The sequence below is a fragment of the Artemia franciscana genome, chromosome 6 (genome assembly GCF_032884065.1).
Source record: "Artemia franciscana chromosome 6, ASM3288406v1, whole genome shotgun sequence".
Classification (NCBI taxonomy): Eukaryota; Metazoa; Arthropoda; class Branchiopoda; order Anostraca; family Artemiidae; genus Artemia; species Artemia franciscana.
Genome location: NC_088868.1, coordinates 3,565,989 through 3,586,157, shown reverse-complemented (window position 1 = coordinate 3,586,157; position 20,169 = coordinate 3,565,989). Strand labels below are relative to the sequence as shown.

Here is a 20,169-nt window from a genome sequence, read left to right as displayed (position 1 = left end):
CTTAAAATTAAATGATTCAAATAACGTTTTTTTTTCTTCAGTTTAATTTAAGATCATCTGATCACACTTGTAATGAGAATTAGGTCAGTAGACATGCTGAGTCAATCAATAAGCACAGAATTCTTGCCCAATCTAATCCTTGATTAGTCTTTCATTTATTCTGGCTTGGTTTGTTTGATTCAGTCTTTCTTTTGCTCTTTTAAGAGTTGCTTAAAAAAGTTAGTTTTTCGTCTCTCTTTTTTAAGCACTGAAGACGGCTGACATTATCCTCGTTTTCTCGGCTGTTTAATTTTATAATTTTTTTCTTATTTGTCACATGACAATCCTGCTTATAGCCCTTTCTTCATTTAACAGCTCACAGAACTAATATAATTTTATTTCAGCTATTATTTCACCATTTCAAAATTATAATTTCCTGTACTCAAATACACTTTATCGTTCTGACAACAAGAGACAGGAGTCAGACAGACGGCTTTTCAAACCGTGTAATACAGCTATACACAAAACAAAATCATACCCAAACCTATTACTGCCAGCCTCTTCTTGCTTTTTTGCTGTGAAAATTGCAAGTCCTTGTAAAATATATCAGTAAAATGTGTAAGATACTTGTAAAATACTTAAAATATGGGTAGAATACGTAAAATACTGTAAAAATATGTTTTACGGTGTTCTATAAATTTACGGTAAAATTCGTAAAACACAAAATTTTACCGTGACCATTTTTACCAGCTACACTACTAGTTATTGCGTAAAGTAAAGTTTAACCAACTCTCTTGTCCAAATTTGTTGGAGAGAAAATTCACAGCTTTTGTGTTCAGATTTCTACCTAATCTAGCTTTGGATGAAAGCCTATCATGTAATATCTTTGTTATTAACGTTATTAAAAAAATATCAGTATAATATCAGCTACACTACATAACTGAAGCCATCGAGTTTAGTTTCTTCAAAGGTATGGGACTTGCGCGATAATTAGAAACCTTATCATGAAGAATTTTGGAATATTTATTCTAAAAAACTTGATGAGTAACACGGACGTATTATTTTTCTTTGGCTATCCACGAAACAACGTAGGTGCAAATCTGTATTATCCTTAACCAAGGCCAAATCTAGGGGGATGTTGGGGGCTTAACCCCCCTCCCCCGAAACGCTTGTTTGACTCTTAAAAGCATAACAAAAATGCATATAAAAAAATCTTGATTTGTCTTTTAAAGTTTATTTTGTGTAAACCCCATTCCCCCTAAACAAGATCATGAATACGGCCCTAATTTCAGTAGCAGTTGGGCTGATCGACTTAAATTTTCGGAAATATGCTCCATGGGTCATTAGGACTTCGAATTTATGTGACGGAGAAGGTAGAGGTATGAACTTTGGCTCTTTTTGTCTCTGAACTAGCTGAAATTTTAATAGAGGGACCTTTATTAATTAAAATTTAAGGCGCAAAAACTTAAAACCTTGAAAATTCGGGGCGGGGATACGTTCTGAAAATATGAAAAGCATCTAAAAAAAGGAAGTGCAACATCGTGAAAACAACCGTGCAAGGGGTGAGGGCATTAAGCAGAACGAGGTGATTAAGAATCGATGAAATATTGTACATATTGTACTTTTTCCTATCTCTTTCCTTACCTTGTATACTAGGCTAGTATAGTGACAATTCGTGAATATAGTGCCAAATTTCAAATATAGGGAAAAGTTGATTAATTAACAGGTTTACTAAGTGCCAATATTTTAAGTTTTTGGTGCAAATCTAAAGCGCTCTTGTATGGTTTCCCTAGTTAGACCATCATAGGAATAAGGAACTACTCCAGTTTTGCTCTGACTTTTTAAAATTGTAATACCTTGTCAAATTCATTGAATTTTTTTTTAATGACAATGCAATGCCATGGACAATAATGCTTCGTTTATCTTAGTTTCAGACTTTTGGGCTAGCATTGATATGGCTATGATAGAAGCCAATAAGCAAATAGAACTTGATCCAGCGGGTTTATATCAAAGAGAAGATTCACCGAAGTCACTACTGAGGAATGAAAAGGAGAAGAGTAGTGAAGGAGATGATGAAAGAGACAGTCAGTCATTGATCATAGAGCCAAAAATAGCTGATCAAAAGTCAGCTTCAGTTCATCTTTTATTACCGAAAAATACTGTGGAGAGTCATCAGCCAAAAGAAGTCTTAGCAAAGAAAAACTTTCGGCGTATTGTTCCAGTGCTGGTGAAAAAACCTACTAGCCACGTTCGAACATTGCACTTTGATGATTCACCATTGAAAGGTACAACCGAAAATGAGAAAGAAGATCAGTTCCCTGGTGATAAATCAGCATCTGTGCCCTCTGTAACCTCAGAAACAGTGAAGAAAACTTGGGACGAGGGACTCCGTTCTCTAGTCAAAATTCCAGAAGAGGAACTTGTCAGTTCAGCAGCAAGAAAGAAGAGAAAAAAGAAGCCTTTTTCTACTAAACACAAACTCGAAGCCAAAAATAAAAAGCAAGACAACATTATTAAGAGTAAGTTGTTTAATTATTAGGTTCCTGACTTCTTAACTGCAGTTGAAGAAGTTAAATATACTTTATGTTTAATGTAATGGTTTAAAAACACTTTTAATATTTATTCCAACCAATTCCTTTTCATCTTAAAATGAATTTCCTGAAATAATAAGTGTCTAATTCAGCCGTAAGCATGAGTTGCGATATCTAGATGCAAAACTATGAGCCTTCAAATGGCTCATAGACTATTAAATTAACCGTTAGTTCTGCTCTAGGATGAATGTATGCTAGACCATCTATCTACAAGTGAAATGACATCAAAACTGCCTTATGCCAGCTTTGCCTCTCACTCAGACTATCTGTCTTGATTTTTTTTCCAATTAGCCCTGGCCTTTAACTTTTTCATCACAGTCCACCAACTTGATTTTGATTGATATTTATTTAGCTATTTTCATTTAGGTTTGACAAATGACAAAGAAAAGATCACTTATAGACTTCACCCACGCTTTCTTATATCCTACCTTTCTGCATAAAGCTCTTCAATCCACCAATGCTGGTGGAAAGCTGGAGTTAGACAAACATATACTGTCTCTTTTCCCACTGGTCCTATTTGAAGAGGCTCATCTACAGTCTGGTTCGGGCTGTCGGGTACACTGCCCAACATAATTCTTCTTCTAGTAATTCTAGCTCAAAGACTAGCTGACGAAATTTTACGCATTAAAAATCATAATGAATTCAACATTGTTCATCTGCAGACAGTAAATTTTTTATGGCACTTGGTATTTACCAAGTGACATATAGCGATCACAAACTCTGTTGTCTGTCTATCTGTTTGTCCCGGTTTTGCTAATTTAGGCACTTCCAGACAAGCTAGGACGATGAAATTTGGCAGGCGTATCAGGGACAAGACTAGATTAAATTCAGAATAGTCGTTTCCCTGATTCGATCATCTGGGGGGGGGGTGAGGAGTCAGGGGACGGTTAACTCGGAAAAGTTAGAAAAAATGAGGTGTTTTTAACTTACGAACAGGTGATTGGATCTTAATGAAATTTGTCATTTAGAAGAATAGTGTGTCTCAGAGCTCTTGCTTAAATCCCGACCGGATCCGGTGACATTAAGGGGAGTTGGAGGGGGGAGCCTAAAATCTTGGAAAACGCTTAGAGTGGAGGGATCAGGATGAAACTTTGAGGAAAAAATAAGCACAAATCCTAGATACGTGATTGACATAACCGCAAAGGATTCGCTCTCTTTGGGGGAGCTGGGGGGGGGAATTGGAAAAAATGAGGAATTTTTAACTTACGAAGGAGTGATTGGATCTTAATGAAATTTCATATTTAGGAGGGCCTCGTAACTCGAATGTCTTATTTTAAATCCTGACGGGATTCAGTGTCATTGGGGGGAATGGAGGGGGGGCGGAAATTTTGGAAAAGGCTCAGAGTGGAAAGATCAGGATGAAACTTGGTGGGAAGAATAAGCACAAGTCCAAGATATCGCGACTGACATAACCGGACGGATGTGCTCTCTTTGGTGGAGTTTGGGGGGGTAGTTCGGAAAAATTAGAAAAATGAGGGATTTGTAACTTACGAACGGATGATCAGATCTTAACAAAATTTGATATTTAAAAGGGTCTTGTGCTTCAGCGCTCTTATTATAAATCCTGACCAGATCCAGTGACAGTGGGGTAGTTGGAGGGGGAAACCGGAAATCTTGGAAAACGTGAAAATTGAGTTATCTTTATCTTACGAATGGGTGATAGGATCTTAACGAAACTTGATATATAGAAAGGTCTTATGTCTCAGATGCTCCATTTTCAATTCGAATTGGATCCGGGGACATAGGGTGTCGGAGGGGGGAAACAAATCTTGGAAACCGGAAATCTTGGAAAACGCTTAGAGTGGAGAGATCAGGATGAAACTTGATTGGAAGAATAAGCACCAGTTCTAAATAAGTGATTGACATAATTAGAACGGATTTTATCTCTTTGGGGGAGTTAGGGGGGGGGGTGTTAATTCGGAAAAATTAAAAAATTTGAAGTACTTTCAACTTAAGAACGGGTGACTGGATCTTAATGAAATTTGATATTTAGAAGGAGCTTATGTTTCAGTGCTCTTATTTCAAATCCCGACCAGATTTGGTGACATTTGGGGGAGTTGGAGGGGGAAACTTGAAATCTTCGAAAACGCTTAGAGTGGAGAGACCGGGATGAACCTTGGTGGGCAGAATAAGCAAATGTCGTAGATATGTGATTGACATAACCAGACTGGATCCGCCTCATTTTGGGGAGTTAGGGGGGGGGTCCAGTGCTTTGGCGAGTTTGGTGCTTCTGCACGTGCTAGAACGATGAAAATCGGTAGGCGTGTCAGGGGCCCGCACAAATTGACTTGTTAAAGTCTTTTTTCGCAATTCGACCACCTGGCGGGGGGGCTGAAAAGAGAGGAAAAAATTAGAAAAATTAGGCATTTTTAACTTACGAGTGGGTGATCGGATCTTGATGAATTTTGATATTTAAAAGGACCCCGTGTCTCAGAGCTCTTATTTTAAATCCTGACCGGCATTCAGCCTCTGATTTTCCTTTTAAATCAGTCTATTGATTGTTAGAATTTTGCTAGAGCTCATGCCATATGAGCTCTTGACTCTTCTGACCTCGTCACGAGTGACATATGAGCTCTTAGCTCTTTTTGTTTCAAGGTTATCGGAGGTAAAAGCTTTGAGGTTTTTTTTCTCTTTTTTGACGATTTCAAAGCTTAGTGTTCAAAAATAAAGGAACAGTGATTAAACTTAAAACAGTGAAAAATTGTAATTATGTGTTGTTGTTTTTTTCTTGTGTTGTTTTCTTTTATGACGTTGATTTTGTTTTCTCTCTTTTTACTCCACTATCCTCACATCGTTGTGTGCTGTGGATTATAAATAAATTATTATGATTATTATTATTAGCATTGTCAGAGGAGAGATATCATACCACTAATAACCAGAATTGGGATTTTTAGTTGAGTTGGCATCAGAATTGGTGAAAATATAGGTATCACTAATATAAACACAGTTATTTATTTTTTTAAAGTTAAAGTATATTATATATTATGCTAAGTATATAATGAATTAGAAAGGACAAAAGAATGATGTAAATATTTATCTTGATTCAATATGCAGATTTATTGAAAGGGTAAAAAACTAGGCGTGCATAAGTCATTAAAGAGGGTGTAAGTTATTATAGGGCTGCAAACGGTTTTGCTTCTGTCAATATTCAAATAAAATACGAACTTTCGTCTAGATTCTCGAAATATTTAAAATGAGCTGTTTTTAACTCTTTACATATCTATTATACATCTAAGATCTATTTCTTCCTTACCTTTTTTTTTTCTTTTTAGAAAGTAATAAGAAGCAAAAGGCAATTTCGAAGAAGATGCGGAACTCTTATGATGCTAACGTTTCTATATCGGAAAATGACGAGAAAAAATCAAAGAAAATAACAGATTCAACCATTAGGTTTGCCCAACAAATCGAAGATTCTTTACAAACCCCTTTAAAACAAGATGATGAGTTAAAGTGTAGTGAAGAATTAAATGGAGAAGAAGGAGGGAGCAAATGTGATGTCTCATGTGCTTCTTCAGGTGAAATAGAAGTAATTAGGAACTGTGATAATGTGTCTGTCGTAGCAGTTGAAGAATCAGTCCAACCCAAATTGCCGCTACTAGTTGAAGACAAAGTGGCCTGTTCATCTCATAGCAAACTTTGTAATGCAGCTGAACTAGTTCATCGAGTGTTTGCTTTAAACAGTATAGCTAAAGAGAAGTTAATGGATAGCGCTTCGTCTGTCCGTATTACTGAACCAAAGCAAAGCCGAAGCCTACCAATGAATGTAGAAAACCAACCAACTTTATCTGAGCCGTTAGTGAATCGAGAAAAAGTGAACTCAGATTGTTTGACTTTAGTGAAACATACATTTGACCCTAGTGACTTTAAAACCCCTTCAAAAGATAGCAATGACTCAATTCCAGCAACACCAGGAAAATATACATTTTCTTCTGAATCTTCAAGCCCTTTTCAGTTATCGCTCACCAAAGGTTTCTCTTATTTACCTCTCTCATCAGAGAGTCCTTTTCTTGAAGGGCCCCCTGCAACTCCAAGACTGCTCCAAGAATCTCTTGATTCTAAGGGAGCGATGGGGTGCACATTAAACACTCCGAGGTTATCAGAGCTAAAACATGACACTTTTGCCCGCAATATCAGCCCTACACAGGTGCTCCTTAGTAATTATTACCTATCATCAAGTGATAAAAATATTGATAATGGAAGTGAACTTAATCTTTTGAGAAATGAATCTCTTGACTCAGCTGAGAATGCTCTGATTAATATTGGTAGCGAGCTTGAAAAGGACACACCTATGAATGGACGCTCAGAATTTATTTTTAGCAAGAACGATAAAAGTGAAGGGCTGGAAAAACTTGTCCAAAATAGCCAGGCTAAGCATGGTGTTGAAAAAAAGAAACTATTCCTGCCTCAAGAATTAGACAGAATGAACCGATACAACCTTCAGAAAATACTCTCCTACATCAAAAGCAAGAAGATTTAGTATATAACAAGGTAAGTTCTGGCAAAAAAAAACAAAGTTGATCAAAAGTCTAGCCCTAGACCGAAGAAGAAACGTAAAAGGAAAGAAGAAACTAAAGCAAACGAGAAAAGTAAGAAAAAGAGAATGCTAAAATGTACATCAGAAATCGCTACAGAGGACCTAACTGAAAAAGATAAACCGACAAAAAAAGAAACATGTAGTGATGTTGAAGTAGATGAAAAAACTTTGTTTACTCTTCATGTCTCACCTATAAATATGATTGTGGATGACTTGGATTATTCCAGAAATACCAAAGAAGAATGTAAAGAAAAGGGTGAGCAGAAAACGGAGCTTCCCTCTAAGCGAACCACTAGATCTCGTTCATGTAAAGAGGAATTTGTGGAATTAGATTTAAACGCACCGCCAAATGTTCTCAGAAGTAAAGTTTGCCGCCGTGACAAAGCTGGTAGAGACTTGGATCTGTGTGAAGCCAATAGAAAAGCTGGATTTCGGGGTTTCTTGGGGTCTGGAGATTCTGCTGACTTTCCAGTATCCAAAGCTAGCTTAATGAGCATGCCAGAAGCTGAAGTTTCAGGTTCAAATTTGCATTTTGAGTATACGAATTGTGAAACGGAGGCATTAAAGAATGACGTGTTTACAAAGAAAAATAATAAGAAAAGGACTCGGGTCCGCAAAGATAATGATAGTTATAGAAGAAAAGAGGAAAAGTCCGTGACAAAATCAGCTGGTCGAAAATCTACTTCTCTCCAATCGCAGGCATCACCAATTTTATCTTTTTCAGGTGACTTTTCATCTTCTTGTGATCCCTCGTTCTGTACAGATTCATGGCACACGGAAGACCCTAACCTGGTTTCTGATTTAAGCAGTATAAGTCATTCCATTGTTAATACACCTAGAAAAAATGGTTCATACGATCAAGATAACAGTCAGAATTGCCAATCTGAAACATTAGCTTCTGAATGCAAAACCTTAATAGAAGGAAGTTCTGAGTGTGTTTCAAACTTGAGTGACATAACCTCTGCCATAGATAAGCGAGAGGAGATATCATCATCGAAGGTTTTTCAGCACACAGATGGTCCTTCACTGCTAGTGGATAACTTACCGTCTTCAGATACCAAGGCATGTCGTCACCTAAAGGATGACAAATTTCCAATGCAGATGACTTTGTTTCCGGGTATCATTGAAATCCCTCTTGAGCAACTTCCTAGTTTTAATCTAGTAGATCCCAGAAATCTGCATTCCAAAAAAACTTTTGAATATGAGTATTTCTCTCCTAAACGACTGCGAAATATATTTTTGCCAGTCGAAAATCCAACTCCTAAAAAACTGTTGTATGGAAGAACTCGCTATCAAGAGAATTCGGCTGGAAACGGTCTTTCATCAATTGAAGTCCAATCTCCTGCTTTTTACAGAGATCCACATGCACTGCATGGCTCTCAGATGAGTGATATCCCTTCCGTTTTAAGAGAAGATAATCCTAAAGAGTTGCAGTCAGTAGTGCAAAGGGACTTTCAAGAACATATTATGATAAAGAAAGATAAAGCTTTCTCAGAAGATTTGGATCCTGAGACGTCTCGCCGCCTTTATATTGACTATGATAGCCATGGGAATGAGAGCTTAGTTTCAAAGAACAAGACTGTTAGTTCTAAAAGTAAAAGCAGGGAATCAGCAGAAAGTACAAAGCCATTAATGGCTTCTACTCCATTCAGAACTAGTGTCAGCAAAAAGAAAGGCAATTCCATTAAATTGAATAAGACAAGTTCTTCCTTGATATCTAATGGGGGCAGCTATGTGACTGTTTATCAAAAAAGGATGGCTTCAAAGCGAAAAAATGCCCCACCTTCCAGTTCGACCTCTAAAGTAAATTTAAATGTTAATTGGACGTGCGATAGACTTGTTCAACCTTCGTTTAAGGTCGTTGATATTCGAGGAGCTGAAGTTGAGTCTTCGGCACAAAACTTGCGCTCACAAGGTGACTTTCGTATACCTAAGAGGAACTGTAATTTAATAAACAAAACAAATTATAATCGTGTACACTCCAAAAAGTACAAAATCTCCCAAGGTTCCAGCAGCAAAGTAGACCTCGAAGAGTGTAAGTCCAAAGCTAATCATACCGAACTGATACAAAATGTCAAGCACACTGTTGAATCTTCTGAAACATGCATCAATGGTATGTCACTACCATCTCCTCTGAGAAAGATTCTGTCTCGTTTGTCGTCCCGAGATGTAGTGGTTGAAAGTTTTTGCCCAAGAGACGTCATTAAAGAAACCTTGAAAGGTCTTTCGCTTGAAAATAAACTTGTTAGTGAAACTCCTGTGCCCACTTCTAAGATAATTTACAGTTCTAAAGGGGAGCCTCCTAAAGTGGAAAACGCCAATTGTGAAACTTTTCAGTGTAGAAAAAACGATAGCACCCACTCTAATATTTTCGTTGACTTGAAAGACCAATTAAAAATATTAAGCAGCAATCCTTCTATTCCTCCGGAAAAGAGGAGAGTTCTTATGAAATTATCTGTGACAAACGCTGAGCTATTTGATAGTAACTCTGTACCTAGTAAAAACATGAATAATTACAATTCAGAAGAAGTGCCACCTACAAAACCGAGAAAGGAAAGAACAGGGGATTTGTATGACTTTCTGTATAGTTAAAGATTTTTAGAAGTCTATTCTATCTTTCGAATATATTATTCTATTGTTATTTTATGTATTTATATTCCCAGTATTGTTTATTTTTTCAAATACTTATTTACTCAAAATTCACAGCATATTTGAATGTGAACAGACAAACGTATTTAACTCGCTTAATTTTGTGCTTTTGGTCTTAAATTGAATTACCGTAATTAAATGTCGTCAACCATTGAGTAGGTTTGTTTTTACATTTTTTTGTGTTTTATGTAGTTTATTAAGCCAAAGCAAGAAGACAGAAAAGCTTTTGCTATATAGAAATTTAATAAAATAAAATAATTCCTTTAGTTAAAAACTTTTATTTTTATTTTAATTAGTAAAAATTTAGCTATTATAAAATAAAACTGTTCTTTTTTCTTTTTTTGAAAGCACTTTCTTCGTCTCTTAGAAAGGTTGTGTAGAGCATCACGAACTCTTGATAGAATTAGCCTAACATACAAAATAGATTGTGCTAGTTAGAGACGAAAGTTACTCCATGTGGCTTGGACTATTGGATTTTGTTTATTTTTTAAACTTGTACAGTCAAGATGCGCCAGAAATCTTTGTCAAAATTCTTCTTCATAACCTCTAAAATCTAAAATGCAGACTTGCTTCCACCGGATTTCAACTGTGTATTTACTAGCGAATGTAATCATGGAGCTTTGCCTTTTTAAAATTCTGCTGTCAATTTTCTAAACGAAAACCTGTGACGAAAAACTTACTAAGTTTCATATAGCCTGAGGGTCTTCAAGACTTGCCTTATTAAGATTTAATTCTGCCTGAAAAGGGTTTTTCAGTTCACGCTTTATCTTTATGATAACGACTTTCAATTGCAACACTGGCCTTGGAAGACGGTATTAGTGATGGGCCTTCTTTGTAGATGAGCTAAATTCTGTAAAATTACTAGACGATCTATCCTAAGCCCTTCGTTTCTAACAAAAGGCAGGTGTAACTTTGGCTTGAAGATATTACCTTCAGCAGATAGTTGCTTGTTTTGCATGTTTGAATATAAAATCATTCCCTGTTACATTAACTTTTGCTCCTGCAAGAGAGAGCCTACTCCTACGCTCTGCCTCTATTTTCCACTGTTAACATGTCAACACAATAATAATCTACGCATCGAGATATTGTCGAAACTAATTAAAAAAAAAATTGCTAAGAATAAATCTAAGTTTTATTAACGTTATGAAAACGTAGCTATTAAATATTCGTCGACAACACACTTTAAATTTGGAGGATATTGAAGAAAGCTATCGTAAAATTGAAGTATTTATTTAGAAACAAATCTAGAAAGAAAAAAACCATTTAAGATCATGTACCGTCGTGTTCTTCTCCAGCTGTAAACGTTCTTTCTTTTTTTAACAATTTTGCTTCAAATTTGTTTCTTAGAATTCTTAAATTTGTTTCTTGTATCTTATAGCTAAGTCACTGTTAAACAGCGGTCTTCAGTGGAAGAAAAAATAACTCTCAAAAGACTAGTTTTTTTTTAAGTTTATGATTTTTCCTATTGAAAGGGACAATATTGTGAGCTAAAGTTATCCGATCCAATACCTTGAGAGGTTTCATTATGGTCATTATTTATTACATATTCCTTTACTGTGCTGAAAATTGTTGCTTCTTTTTTATTGCGAGTAAATTGCACGAAAGTTACTGAATAAACTTGTCACTCCAAAAAAAAACAAAAAAAAAAAATCTAGAAGAGAAACAGAACGGAACAGAACATATTAGAAAATGGTAAGAATGGTTGAGGACGGTGAAACCTTCCATATAGTTTAAAAGGAAAGAATTTCTTATTAGAAATTACGAAGTGATTTCTCTATGACATAATTGGCTGGTCTCTGAACTTATGATCTCTTGCTTAGCTGTACTAATACTAAAATCATCATTTTCCTTCTTTTTGTTTTAATCTTAAACCATCGGTTTTATATCTTATTAGCATAAAACGCGTAAATCAGCTTTAAGTTGTCTAGTCCTTACAAAAGAAATGACGCTATTGCTATATTCGGCAATTAACTGTGTATGTTGCTGATGTTCTTGCCGAACTAGTTACAAGCGTGAGAGCCAATAAGAAGGATGAAATTTTTAAAAAAATCCAGAATACTAGAGCGAAATGTTTATAGATACGTGGACTTTTCTTTAGCTTAGACTTGAAAAGCTCGTGTTTTTTGAGTGAGTTGTTTAGTTTTAGCCTTTATCAAGCAAAGCAAGGTGGGTAATTTTTGCGCTTTGCTTCTAATGTGTGCAGAGAAACACCAAATTATTAGTTTTATGACCTAAAAATTCTGACATTGACTCATGAAAATCAAGTGTTCGTATACAATTGTGATATAACTGTTAGTAAATGAACAATAGAAAAAAAAATGTAAAATGACAAAAAAATATCTTATAAAAAAACAAAACGATCTAGATTTGGAACAAACTTTAAAGTTTGAAAGATTTCTTGCATAGAATTAAATTCATTATCAAAATAGTCTTTTAAGTTATTTTAACTCCCTTGATATCAAGAACAAATTGAAATTAACTGAAAAACTACTTTTAATATAGAAGTAAAGAGTGACATTAAAACCCAAAATACCCTGGATATAAATGGGGGCTGCCGCCCCTAAACTCCCGACTTTTTACGCTGAAATTAACATCTTTCTCCAAAGCTTCAAGAGTGGCAGTCTTAACACTAGAGCATCTTTATGAACAGCTTATTATTATAATTTTTTTTTGAATTAAAGACTTATTTGTTTGTGTTTGCTGTAAGCAATAGCCTAAAACTTGTAGTTCAAATGCTTCGAAACAGAACCGGTAAATAAAACACTTGCAATGACCAACAGACTATATTTGTCGCACTCTTTAGTGCTTTCAGTAAAACATCAGTCAAATGATACCGTAATCAACTTTGGGAGGAGGGCGGTGGTAATCCTTCGTATACATTATAATTTCTGCTCGTTTGACCTGCAATATCACCATCTACTTTCATGTTATTAAAACGATTTTTGTATTAGCTTTTAAGTCACATAACATCGCAAGAGACTGTAAAAATTTGCTACTGTTTTTTTACTTGAACATTTAAATCTTGCCCTGTAAAATGAGAAAATTGCTTTGAATAGACGGAATATCTTATTCTGAGTCATATTTTATTTCTGAAAAACAGTTTTTGAGCTGAGTCAGGCAAAATTCATATCATTAAAAAGTGCAAGATCAATTGCAACACCGTGTAATCATGTAAGACGAGCCCTAGTGCTGGACAAATATCCTTGCCCACGTCTACAACGCGCTAATGCTATGAAATGTGTACTAAAAGAAATTAATTTATTGTCAACAGTACAGTAATGAACTAATGTAAATTCTAATGTAAAAGAAAAAAGTCCCGAGTTTTTTTTTTTTTTTTTTGAATGATACCAGCAGCATGATTTATTTTCACAGGAAAGGACTGTTTTCTAGATATATTTATCAATGAAGTTAGTTCCACTGTCGTCCCAGGTGCAATCAAAGTGACGTCTATGGTTCTGAAAAAGAATAAGGTTGTAAGTATACAATCACTTTCTAAGTTTGACAATATTACTCATTGGTTAATGCTTAGTTTTGAGTGTATGCATTGTGTAAAGAGAATGGCAAAAGTCTTTCAGACTCTACGAAAATGCTTGAGCCATGAAACCATTTTTGCCTTAACGCTTTCTATTACTACGTCTGGGAAATCTATGCCCTTTTCCATGATTGATTGAAAAAACAAGCAAAGTTTCTCTTATGGAAGTAAAGAGCGAAGTTGAAACTTAAATGAACAAAGATTATTGCTTTGTAAATTATGCAATAGCCTATATATCTGTAAAAAATAGCTAAAAAAAACTGGTTCGTCTTATTTTCCAATATAGGTAGAATTTTAAAAACTAATGGTTTATGAAAACTGAAATAGCTGTGTTTTTTAGAGAATTATAATTGTATGCTTAAAAGTTATCGATATCATGGTTAGTAAAAGACTATTGAGAGTCTTACAAATTAGCGTTTTATTTTCAGCATCCTGTAATTTTCTGCTCCTAAGAAAACTTCTTGTTCTTTTGGTGTTGGTTTTGTGTTTTCAGTAAAGCGCTAGTTTCTATAATTTTATCGAGTCAGGTATCACAAAATATCTATCAAGCATCACAAGTCAGTTTATTTGAGCGAGTTTTGAAGATAAATCTTGCGTAAACTAAAAATGTGAAGCAATAATTTGTGTTTGTTTTAGGTTTCAACTTCGCTCGTTATTTCCGCAAAAAAAAACTTTTCTTAATTATTCTCTCTATTTTATTTTTAATGAAAATACAATAAATTTATAATAAGGTCTTTATTTCCTTTGAGCGGTGTCAAAATAATTTTGTTGTTGTTCAAATACAATATTAAATATATGTTTTATTTCCTACTTTCCCTAAAATTTCCCACAAGGTAAGTGCAATTATGTCAAACAGTTACGAATTATATTTAATTATATTAAATAATATTAAACGAATTATAATAGAAATATATTAAATAATTCGTTTAATATAATAAAATTATATTAAACGAATTATATTATTAAGTATGTAAACAGGTTACGAACTATAGGCAAGGAGCGACACGGCCCGATAGTAACCGAAGCTCTAAAAAACAGAATTTCGATAACATTTCACATCTCAAAAAATTGGCTTTTTACGCTGATTCCAAATGTAAAAAATTCACAAGTTTAACGTTACCCATCAAAACCTACGAGCCTGAAAAAATGTACCTGATTTTCAAGAAAGTGGAGAAACACCCCCCAAAAAATTCAAGCGATTTTAATGAAAATGATACCTTCAAATCCAGCATATCAGAGAATACTATGTCCTACAACTCTTATCTATAAAAATGTGGAATTTTGCATTTTTTTTTACCGGAAGAAAGATCGCGGATGCGTGTATATTTGTTTTTTTGTTGTTGTTATTTTTTCTTAGGGATTGTCGCATTGAACCAATGACTCTAGATGATCGGGAGAGGAAGTAGAAAGTTCTAGAGCCCTTTTTAAGTGACCAAATAGAGCATAGGGCAACTAGCCCTCCTCATACGCCCCTTTTTTCCTCAGACGTCCGATCAAAATTTTGAGATAGCTTTCTGATTCAGAATAGCTGAAAGATCTATGAACTATATGTCCGTGGATGAAACGACCCTCTCCCAACAGTCCTTGGGGAAAGGACTGTAACTTACAGAAGTTGCCCATTGCTTACATATAATATTTGTTATTTGGAAATGTATGGAATTCTTTTTTTTGGGAGGGGGGTTTTCCAAGGAGAGAATTGTTCGTGGGAATGGAAGTTCACGGGGAACCGTGGAAAATTTTACCCGGGGGAGAAGATTTCCTAGTATGATTTGATAAATGGAGAAAAATTAAATTTCTTTTTTTTTCAACTAAAAGTAAGGATCAACATTAAAACTTAAACCGAATGAAAATTATTGCATATATGAGAGGGACTGTCCCTTCCTCAACCTTCGCCCTTTACGCCAAAGTTTGACTTCTTGTCACAATTCTTCAAGAAAGCATGCTCAAAAACAAGGGCTGATAAATTTAAATGAGAATTATTTTTTCATATCATTGTCTCATAGTTTCTTATATTTTAATTATTTTTAAATAACTTCAAGACTTTAGCTTAAAGAGCGACTGTTGAGGAACGGGACGATGCGATAATTCTGTGTTTGTTTTAAGTTTTAATGTTGCTGCTTGCTTTCAGCTGGAAAAAAAAAACTTTTTTTTATCACAAAACTAAAGATTCCAAGAAGTATGTTTCCACCTGTATCTTTGAGACTTTGCACATAAGAAATTTAATTATTTAAAAAAACTGAAAATAAATAAGTGATATTTTTCATTTGGCAAGTTTCTCTCAAAATGTGTTTTTTAGTTTTTGCTTACTAAGGGGGCATACAAGAGGGGGAATTTCAAACCTCCGGTTAAGGGTTTTTGACATGGAGATTATAATGGCACCTTTGTTATGCTGCGCAGCCTTCTCACTCCAAAATGTGTAATAAGGCACTTTTTAATGGAGTTATTAAGACGAATCTATAAGATCCACGTAGAGAGGTAGTAGCTTTTAAATGTAGCTTCTAAAAGTAGCTTTAAATTAAGCATCTCGCAGCGATATTGTTGCAATATACTAGCCTTGGCAGATAAAAAGAATTAAAAATATATTATGATATGCATGCTAACCATACAAAAAAGGATATTCCATGTTTATCAGTACGAAGGGCTCAAGGCTTCTAGTTGAGCGTTTTAGAACATGGTAATGGATTGGTTGTCTTAGAATTTGTATTCTCTGGTATTTTGACCGTCTTTGAACCGAAATTGATGTCTTGCGAAACAAAATGGCAGAAAATGCCACTTTGCTATGGTACGATCTCTGTTGTTGTTAAAAAGAACATCATCTGCAGTTAAATGATCAACCATCTTTATAGTCACTGCAGCATTCACGTTATGACCACCTGACGATTTATGAATAAAGACGGAACTCGCAGCAGTATTCAAAATATATTGTAAAGCTTGATCCGCATGCTGTCGAACATTTCTTCAAAGTGGAGATCCCTAAAACTCCCTTTTTGAGCTTTAGACATTAACAAATCCATTGCTTATCTTAGAACTTGCATTTGCTGACATTTTAACCCTCTTTGAGCAAAAATTGATGTTTTGCGAAACAAAATGGCAGAAAATATCAATTTGCTGTGGCACGAACTCTTTCACCATTTTAAAGGTCGTCATCTGATGGTTATTGATCGTCAATCTTGGTAGTCACTGCAGTATTCATGTCATTACCAGCTGACGATTTAAAAATGACGATGGTACTGGCAGCAGCATTCACAACTAATTGTAACACTTGCTGTAGAACTATTCTTCAGGATGGGGAGCTGAAAAAGAAGTGTAATTTCCTATGGGGCAGGGAAAGCAACTGCCCCTCTTAGACCTCAGTTTTCTCCCTTCCAGACCCCAGTCCATCCCCACTGGAAGATAGTTTCTTCAACAGTCATGTCAAAACTCAGATAAGCTTGCATAATTCAAGTATCCACAGAAACCGGTTAGTTTTCTTAAGTATATCTTTACCCTTATGGTACTATTGACTCACTTATCAGTTTTCACTGTCATTTTCACTTGATTTTAGAAAATTGGCTCCAATTTTGCCCTCTCCCCCAGGATTTTTACAAAATTATGCCACTGAGCTGAAACCACGTATTTAAAGTTTTAAGTCGTGACAAATCTATTGATTATCTTAGAATTCGAACTTCCTGGCATTTTGATCCTCTTTGGTAAAAAAAAAACTGATTTTATGTTCCTCAACATGACAGAAAGCGTTCCTCATGCCCCGTATCCCAGAGAGATCTTGCTATGGCAAGATCTCTTTTGTTACTTAAAAAGGTAATCAGCTGATGATGGGTTTTAAAGACCTTGGTAGTGCAGCATTTGTGTCATTATAAGCTGACGAACTATGAATAAACACAGAACCTATTGGGGTATTTACGGCATACTTTGGAGCCGTTTTGAAGATGGGGGGTGGGGCTTAATACCTCCTGTTTAAAGTTTTAGACTGTACAAGAATCTATTGGCTCTATCAGAATTTGTATTCTCCGCATTTTAACTCTCTTCGGGCAAAAATAGTTGTTTTGTGGTACAAAATTGCAGAAAATGCCACTTCGCTATGGCACAAACTATTTGTTACTTCAAACAGACTCTAGATATTACAATTTTCTTTCAATTAGGCCCTCTGCTAACATTCTAAGTCCACTGGCTTAATCGCCCTTTGAAAAAAAAAGAAAAATGGAGACACATCATTACTTCCAATGCAAAAAAAGATTTCATTAGCTGTTAAATGTGGAGATTGTAATTTTACTGTGCATGATTTTCAATAATGATGGCTCCAATGGTGCATTTTCCATGTTGGTCTGACGTGATTATCGAGGGGTTTCAGCTCGTTTTCGAAATTCCCATAAATTTAATTTCGTAATAAACTTTTACTTTTAAGATTAATCGAAATAATAGCTACCACTGAATGAAAAGCTGGATGAAAGTCAGTTGTCTTTCAGCAGTCTCAGCACCATTTTTGAGGTTTCGATTACTATATGCTATAATCCACATTCTTTACTAGCAACCGTGACAATTACTGCAGCCATGAATTTTTTTTGTTGTTGCTTTTTGCTTCTTTTAGCCTTTCGCGGAGAAGAAATTTAATGGCAAGTAGTAGTGCATAAACTGTAGACCAATAGTAGAAAAATCATTCATGAATTAATAAATAAATAATTTTATTCATCGAACAAGCCCTTGCTGGGTATTTCACTGTCTGGAGCATATTTTCATACATTTCACTGTATATTGCTGGGGAATTCTCAAGCTTTCTAATCCGCTAAGCTTTCTAAGCTTGCTAATCTTATACCATAGAAACTATATGTTGATTATCAATCTCATAGTTGGATAACGCTTAGTTAAAAATGAGTCCTAATATGGAATCATAGCACTAAATGACGTTGACGTGCGTGAATTTACCTCTAAATTAGGACTTGATTTCTAAACCAATCATTATTAAATTAGCTGTGTGTTGTGTGCGCGTTTTTCCTTCTCTTTCGCTCGTTTACTATCTCCCTCTCTTTCACTTCCTCTCTCTCTTTCACCCTTTCCTTTCTATCTCTGTATTTTTTTTCCTTCTATAATTTATATTCAAACACAATGGATGACAAATGAATCAGACATTTTGTCTTTAATATAACCAGATTCTCAAATATATATATAAAAAAAAATATCATTTTATTCTCTGGAAAAAGATGACGCTGCCTACTGACACCTCGTTAATTCAAAGTAAACTCAGAGTACTGTGTTCATATTTGCTAAATTAAGCAGTTTGAACGTTTTTTGCTTAAGCTCCGTCATACTTTGTATCATTGTAAAAAAGTAGCGTATGTTCTTAAGTTTGTCGCGTCATTTGAGTTAGACGGCATTTTCCCCTTGTTTGGAAAATTGAAAATGCCTTTTTTTGTATTATTAGACCTCATTTTCTTATTTCACGAAATAAAAAAATTCTTGAAAAATGGTATTTTCTTTATTTCACGCATTTATTTATTATCTCACATTGAATTTGTTATTCCTCTTCACAATCTCCTTATCATTATTTACTTCTTGGTATGTAATAATACTATTAGCGAGCATTACAAAGCGAAAAATCTTAAAATTGATTGACCAGTTATTTTTTCTTTTTCACATCGTAATACTATCATCTACAATACACAATACTGTAAATATCATCTACAGTACAATAATCATCTACAATAGAATAAAACAAACCTACCTATCCCTTGATTTCGAAACAAAGGCTTTTATTACTTATAGTCATGTATTTCAAAAAGCCAAAGATACTGAAATTTTGAATTTTTTTGAGATGTGGGGGGGGGGAAGGCAAAGTTGAAACAAACCGCTTTTATTTATTTCGATCATAGGCTATCTGAAAGTTTATTATATGTTCCAGTCAAAAAGGAATTATTTTAAACCGGAGAAATGTCCTCCTTTCTGCAGTATGTTTTCGAATTTTGCTTAAAAACAAACATAGAAATCATAAATCAAATTAAAAAAAAAAAAAAAAAAAAAAAAAGTTAACTGACAAATGGCAAAAATTTTTGCAAAAGTTAAAAACGCAAAACAAATTGTTGTTATATGATCAAATAAACAATGATCAAATAACAAATAAAATATCACAAATAACTGCTATGTAATCCACAAATAAAATCATTTTTATAGGCTTATGGCGTCTTTTATTTCAAAAGACCAAAAGCAGCGTTGGAACAAACTAATATGTTCAATGCTTAGCATTGAAATAAAATATATTTCAACGGTGAATACCAGCTAAAAGTCCGTTTGCTGTTGTTTTTTGACCTCTAAATTAAAGAGCAGGGTTGTGTTCTATCCCCCTTATATGTATCATTTTGATGAACTTCGTCTTAAGGAGCACAGGAAAGGCAATTGGAGACCATGGAATCAAATGGGGAGGAAGAACGCTCCTGGACTTAGATTATGCTGATGATTTAAGCATATTAGATGAAAGTGTGAGCAAAATGAATGAATTTTTAGAGGTTTTACGAGTTCAGGGTGCTAAAATAGGTCCAGCGGCAATTTAGTAAGAGTAGGAACACATTTTCCTCCGTTACTACTATCTTCATTCCAATATGATAGAATAGGCTTGTGCAGTTGAATAGCAACAACTATTTCCTTGAATAATCCCATGATGAGAATAAACAACTTTATTCAAATATGCAAGGAAAAGCTAAATACAATAAAATAGCAATGGTAATTTGTTTGCAGAATACGAATCAGATATTGCACCTGAGACGAAAAGAAAAAAAAAGTATTTACCGACATTTTAAATGCACAATATAAAAAAGGCTCATAGAACCGGGGCTAGAAAGTGTTTAAAGATTTGTTGGCCTTTAAAAAGGCCGTTGGGTAGGGGGACAGTTCAAAAG

General features: G+C 34.8%; 1 protein-coding gene across 7 annotated transcripts in view; it reads left to right on the top strand.

The window, feature by feature from the left end:
- The window catches only part of LOC136027925 (uncharacterized), a 63,324-nt gene extending 56,277 nt beyond the window's left edge, over window positions 1-7,047 (top strand). For 4 of the 7 annotated variants that reach the window (XM_065705370.1, XM_065705371.1, XM_065705372.1 and 1 more), the window contains 2 exons: window positions 1,908-2,498; window positions 5,843-7,047. In XM_065705370.1, the coding sequence (XP_065561442.1) occupies window positions 1,934-2,498; window positions 5,843-7,047 (1,770 nt within the window). In that variant the 5' untranslated portion in view covers window positions 1,908-1,933. Of the gene's footprint in view, window positions 1-1,907; window positions 2,499-5,842 lie in introns of those variants that run through there. The other 3 variants (XM_065705375.1, XM_065705374.1, XM_065705376.1) reach the window with 2 other exon arrangements.
- The last annotated feature ends 13,122 nt before the right edge of the window (window positions 7,048-20,169 follow it).